This window comes from Otolemur garnettii, unplaced genomic scaffold, assembly GCF_000181295.1.
Source record: "Otolemur garnettii isolate 467f Iridium unplaced genomic scaffold, OtoGar3 scaffold00106, whole genome shotgun sequence".
In the NCBI taxonomy this organism is placed as follows: Eukaryota; Metazoa; Chordata; class Mammalia; order Primates; family Galagidae; genus Otolemur; species Otolemur garnettii.
The window spans coordinates 2,350,971-2,357,412 of record NW_003852501.1 but is presented as its reverse complement, the minus strand read 5'-3'; the positions used below and the strand labels follow the sequence as shown (position 1 = coordinate 2,357,412).

The 6,442-nt window shown below is 40.3% G+C and overlaps 1 protein-coding gene across 1 annotated transcript in view; it reads left to right on the top strand.

The window, feature by feature from the left end:
* PARP4 (poly(ADP-ribose) polymerase family member 4) overlaps positions 1 to 6,442 on the top strand; it is a 99,740-nt gene that overhangs the window by 6,392 nt on the left and 86,906 nt on the right. The window contains exons 2-4 of the mRNA XM_012809505.2: positions 541 to 673; positions 2,903 to 3,104; positions 6,166 to 6,232. Of these exons, the coding sequence (XP_012664959.2) occupies positions 542 to 673; positions 2,903 to 3,104; positions 6,166 to 6,232 (401 nt within the window). The 5' untranslated portion in view covers position 541. The remainder of the gene's footprint in view (positions 1 to 540; positions 674 to 2,902; positions 3,105 to 6,165; positions 6,233 to 6,442) is intronic.

Genomic DNA, 6,442 nt, shown 5'->3' with positions numbered 1-6,442 from the left:
CCTTAGGTGTACGTGGCTGGCGCCTTAGCCGGTTGAGCTATAGGTGCCGAGCCTAGTTACTCAGTTCTTCTCCAAAATGGCTTAATAGAAACTTGCATAATCCGTAATATTCTAAAATTAAAATTAAAAAAGAAAACGTAACTAGCCTCTTTGAATTTATAGGATTATACGTAAAAACCCTTGGTTTCATTATCACATAATGTTAATTTTAAATTAGAAATAAATCCTTCTCTGTTTTTGAGCCACACACTTGATCTGTATCTGAAATCTGTTGTGTTTTTATTAAGATGTGTATTATGACCTGTACAAAGGGATTTGGGGTGTCATAATATCAACCATGAAAGCTAGAAATGACTCTAAGGCCAACACACACATTGCAAGCTTGAACAGTGTTCAATTTTTGCTATAATGTGATTGCGATGTCTTTAAAATAATACTCAAACTTTTGGTTTGTGTGTAGAACATTTCTATATCCACTGTAATTATAGTTGCTTAAAAGAGACTCATTAAAACTATGACTTGAAACTCTTTCTCCTATAGGATGACTGTGGGAATCTTTGCAGATTGTACCTTCTGTTTGAAAGTCAAGTCCTTACCTTGGCAACAGAAGAAAAAGCTACAAACTGACATTACGGAAAATGGTGGAAGGTTTTCCCTTTTATTTAATCCTCAGGTACTTCCGCATTTCATATTTGATAAATATGGTGCATTCAGGGAATGAGGATCTAGGTTAAAAGAGAAAGCAGACGATCAGCAGGAGGCAGTGAGTGGGCGGTGAGCTGCAGCAGGAGAAACTCTGATGTAGCCACTTGGGAGATTGGGCCCAGAGCAGCAGAGGTAGCCCAGGCAGTTCTCTAAGCTACGGGACAATCCTTCCACGTGCCCAGTGAAGCAGGTATTATTAGAGCCCAGCCAATGACAAAAATAGAAAAAATTTAAGCCTCTGTGCACAGCTCCAGTGGACGTACCAGAACGTCTGCACAGTTGTTTGTAGCATGTCAGGAAGGAAGGCTGCTCATTTGCTGAGTGGAACCACAAAAAGGGAGGGGCAGTCGGGAGGCTGGTTGAAATCAGGGTGAGACAAGCCTTTCCAAAGGGCTGGTTGCTGTGTGGTCCTTGGTTTCTGGGTAGTAAGAGGGAGAGGGGGTATGAGAAAATAGTACGAGAAAATATATCTAACCTCCTCCTGCCCATTATGGCCAGGAACTCAACTCAGTTTCAAGATTTTTCTGGATTAGTCAAGACGGGGTCTATTCAGACAGTTGAGGGCTTAGGGTTTTATTTTTATTTCTTCCTCACGTTCCTTGTGCTGCTCTGTGCCACTTTTCTCTCTCAGCCCCCACAGACTCAAACACAAGCTTTGCATGTTTGTCAAGACATCGTCTGGCCAAGCTAGTGACTTGTTACTGATATAAAAAATAATGTATTTTATTATTTTTTAAAACAGAAAGAATACAAAGAATTTCAGGCTAGCCAAATCTATTCTTGACTAGGAAAAATCATCGTGCACAGCATTTGCAAAAAACACAGCAGTGTCACTCACCAGAATATCAGTCCCAGAGTGACGTTTACAAGCAGAAAGACATGCAATACAAACTGACCTTTCTGATATAGCCTGTGCTGCTTATTTTATTTGCTTAAAGGTTGTAGGAAGCTACCTTCCATCTTTTAAAATAAACTGTAGGCCTGACAGGTACAGAATTTCACAGCTGGATGAAATCTTGGAAATAATTAAGATGAACCTCCTCTTTCTTAACCACCTCATGACAAGAAAAATTGTAGTCCAAAAGCAATCGGTGCCAGGCCTGCCTCCCCTACACCCACACCCTCCCTGTGCTTTGCCCTTCCTTCTGTTGATGGATTGAGGGGATGACTCAGCCTGCCTTTCCATGGACTTCAGCCCTGGGTCTTGACCATAGTGAGCCTCATCTGTTCTGTGACGAGTGTTCAACTCCAGCTGAATATTAGAGATGAAATATCCCTATTTCCTTTTTTCATTCACTGCCCTGCACCTGTTGTACTCCTCAGTTGCTCTCTGTGTGGACAACTACCAACGTGGTCTCTCCTTTTTTGAAATGCTCACTTACTGTGAATACAACCTTTTTGAAGTTTTTCTTGCCCATGTATATAAACATTTAAAAGGTGCACACTGGCCTTAGAAGGAGATAGCTCTGTATATAATGATGAGAAATGATTGCTGAGATAAACTGGTAAATGGAAAAGCAAGTTGAGAAGAGTGTGGATAGGATACTGCCATTTGTCTGTGCATAGAATAATTCTAGGAGGATACATGAAGGGCAGTTAAGGGCAGCTGCCCCAGGAGAGGAACCGGGAACAAGGGCGGGGGAAGAAAGTTAACATACCATTATTGCCATTGTACTTTTAGATATCCTACAATGTGCATGTACTATGTATACAAAACCAAATAAAACTACAAATTAAAATAAATTTAAAAAATAAACTTTTGGGGTGGTGCCTGTGGCTCAAGGAGCAGGGCGCCAGCCCCTTATACCGGGGGTGGTGGATTCAAGCCCAGCCCCTGGCCAAACCTGCAAAATAAATAAATAAATAAATAAATCAACTGTGAACCTCCCTTTTCACTCCTAAGGAAATAATTGAACAAGTGCACAAAGATGTACACATTAAGATGTTCCTCACAGCATTGTTTACGATAGTGAAATTCTAGAAATAACCACTGGGGTTAACCAATTATAGTGCAGCCATATCCATATTCTTTAAAAATGGTTGATTTTTAAAATTGTATATAACCAGAAATTGTGTTATTTATAAATGTTTTAGAAATCTGAGAAAAATTCTTCTCAGCACCCTTAAAATGAGACTTGTTAAGAGTGAAAATTACAGATGCAAATTATTTATCTTTTTTCTTCTCTGTTTTTCTTAGTGCACACACATAATCTTAGACAATACCGATGTTCTGAGTCAGTATCAACTGAACTCCATCCAGAAGAACCACATTCATACAGTAAATGCAGATTTTATATGGGAATCTATCAAAGAAAAGAGACTTTTAGATGTAAAGAATTATGTTCCTAGTAAGTCACTGGATGTCACATCACATCTTGATCAAAAGGCAAGTGGTTCTGGTAAGTATTTCACAGCATGTATTTAATGTGCTGTAGGTGCTATCATAGACATTTGGGTTTGTCAGATATTAGAGACACAAAATTATCTAGAAATACTACAAAAGCAATTAGACCTCAGAACATGACCTCAGAAAATGGACAGTGACAGGTGGCGCCTGTGGCTCAGTGGGTAGGGTGCTGGCCCCATATACCTAGGGTGGTGGGTTCCCGGCCAAACTGCAACAAAAAAAATAGCCAGGCATTGTGGTGGGTGCCTGTAGTCCAGCTACTCAGAGGCTAAGGCAAGATAATAGCCTAAGCCCAGGAGTTGGAGGTTGCTGTGAGCTGTGTGACGCCACGGCACTCATCTGAGGGCGATAAAGTGAGACTCTGTCTCTACAAAAAAAAAAAAAAGAAGAAGAAGAAGAAAAGAAAATGTACAGTGAAATAGTAAAAGGCAAAAGAATACTTTAGCAATAGAAAAGATTTCTTAATATCCAGTTTAGTGGGGTTAGATTCAAAATTACCCCAAAAACACCAATAATCTCAGAAAACTTGATTATAATTTTAACCAGGGGTGGTAGGAGGGATAATAATAAAATATTATTATTACCACAACTTAACGACTGGATATGTTATGACCAGCATTTTGCTAAAGAAGATTTCTCAAAAGAAACTCCTTTATAAACTCAGATTTTTATTTTGGAATCTGGCCAAGAAGAAAGCCTTTGGACATAGAAACACACTCCTCATGAGTCACATCAAATACCAAGCAGTTCTGGATAAGACAAAGTGACTCATGGCTATAATCCTAGCACTTTAGGAGGCCAGGGTTGTGAGGATCACTTGAGGAAAGGAGTTCAAGACCAAACTAATATAGCTAGACCCTCATCACTACTAAAAATAGAAAAAATTAGCCAGGTGTGGTGGCCAAAGCCTGTTGGCCCAGCTACATGGGAGGCTAAGGCAGGAGGATCACTTGAGACCAGGAGTTTGAGGTTATAGTGAGTTGTGATGATACCACTGCCCTCTAGCCCGGGCAACAGAACAAGGCTCTGTCTTAAACCCCAAGCCATTTTGATAAATATTAACTAAGAGTAAGCATATGGCGTATGTTAGAAATCATAGTAACATGGAAGAGTGAAGCTTCTTCCATGTCAGGCGAAAATGCAGCAGTTATTGGACTTATTTGCTGTCTCAGAAAATGATAGTTAAAACAGAATTAGGCTTGGGCAGCACCTATGGCTCAAAGGAGTAGGGTGCCAGCTCCATATGCAGGAGGTGGTGGGTTCAAACCCAGCCCCAGCCGAAAACTGCAAAAAACAAAACAAAACAGAATTAGGCTAAATGATAGGCTCCTTTCACACTGAAAATGTATTGTTCAACGTCGAGAATAGTTTATTCAGTTTCAGAATTACTACAAATACACTCATGATCTTTGAAATCTTGGTCGTATAATTAAAATGAGAAAGAAATGTTTGCATTGAAAGAGTTATTCCTGGCTGGGTGCAGAGGCTGAAGTGGGTGGATTGTTTGAGCTCAGGAGTTCAAGACCAGCCTAAGCAAAATTGAAACCCCCCATCTTTACTAAAAGTAGAAAAAACTAGACAGGTGATGTGGCAGGCACCTGTAGTCCCAGCTACTCAGGAGGCTGAGGCAGGAGAATCACTTGAGCCCAAGAGTTTGAGGTTGCTATGAGCTGTGATGATGCCACAGCATTCTACCCAGGGTGACAGAGTGAGACTGTCTCAAAAAAAAAAGAAAAAAGAGGCTCAGCGCCTTTGGCTCAGCGGCTAGGGTGCCAGCCATATACACCAGAGCTGGTGGGTTCAAATCCAGCCCAGGCCTGCCAAACAATGACAACTACAACCAAAAATGTTGCTGTGAGCTGTGATGTGACAGCACTCTACCCAGGGCGACATAATGAGACTCTGTCTCAAAAAAAGAAAAAGAAAAAGAAAAAGAATTATTCCTACATATCATAATGCTATAGTGATATATACTTACACTTCCTCTATAAGATAAATATGGGCTTGGTACCCATAGCTCAGAGGTTAGGGTGTCATCTACATGCACTGAGGTTGGTGGGTTCGAACCTGGCCTGAGCCTGCTAAACAAACAAGCAAAAAAATAGCCAGGTGTTGTGGTAGGTGCCTCTTGTCCCAGCTACTAGGGATTGAGCCCAAGAGTTTAAGGTTGCTGTGAGCTGTGACACCACAGCACTCTACCAGGGGCAACATAGACTCTGTCTCAAAAAAAAAGAAAGAAAAATATGAAGCAAAAACTCACACAGACCCCTTGAATTTTCCTCCTTTAAACTAGAACACCCCCAACTCCTTCGTTTGTGGCATGAAGACCCTTAAGAACTCATTCTGATCCTGTGGCACTGTACATAAGAAATACATTTTAAGAAATACTTGGCAGCTCATGCCTGTAATCCTAGCACTCTGGGTGGTCAGAGCAAGTGAACTGCTTGAGCTCAGGAGTTTGAGACCAGCCTGAGCAAAAGTGAGACCCCTGTCTCTACTAAACATAGAAAAATTAGCCGGGCGTTGTATCAGGTACCTGTAGTCCCAACTACTCTGGAGGCTGAAGCAAGAGGATCTCTTGAGCCTAGTAATTTGAGGTTGCTGTGAGCTATGATACCACAATACTCTACGCATAGTTATAAAAGCTATGTGAGTTATAACTATGTGTAGAGTACTGTAGCATCATAACTCACATAGTTTTTTAAGAAAATAGTAATGCATTTTATAATTATGCTTACTGTGCTCTTCAGAGGAAAAGAAATGCCACTTGAAAATGTATGGCTGTCAATGAATTTCAGATAATACCAATTAGAATTATCCTCATATGCCTATTAAAATAGAATTAGAATATGTTCTTGCTGCCTTACATACTTTCTTCCTTTCCTGGTACTATCCTTAAATTGCCCATAACTATGGTTAATTTAAAGACAGCTGAAAAACCAGACTAGTATAGCAAATATGATCATATTCATGAATCTGAACAGTTGCAGTAGTTAACACATCATGATAAACCTTTGAGTAGTAAACAAGTGTTGTGTTTGCTTTAATCCTAGACGCGAAAACAGACGATCTATCCCTGGACGATGCCTCAGAAAAGGAAAACATTGTGGAATTCACTGAGTAATTTATTTCTGATCCTTAGGCCTCTCAGAATATGTAAAATGTTTTGTAAATCTTAAGCATAGGACTAAAATATTATTTGTAGACTTTTGTAGTATTTTAACTCTTTAGCAAATTTTTATTTAAGACTTTTTACTTGGCTCGGCGCCTATAGCTCAACCGGCTAAGGCGCCAGCCACATACACCTAAGGTGGCAGGTTCGAATCCCCA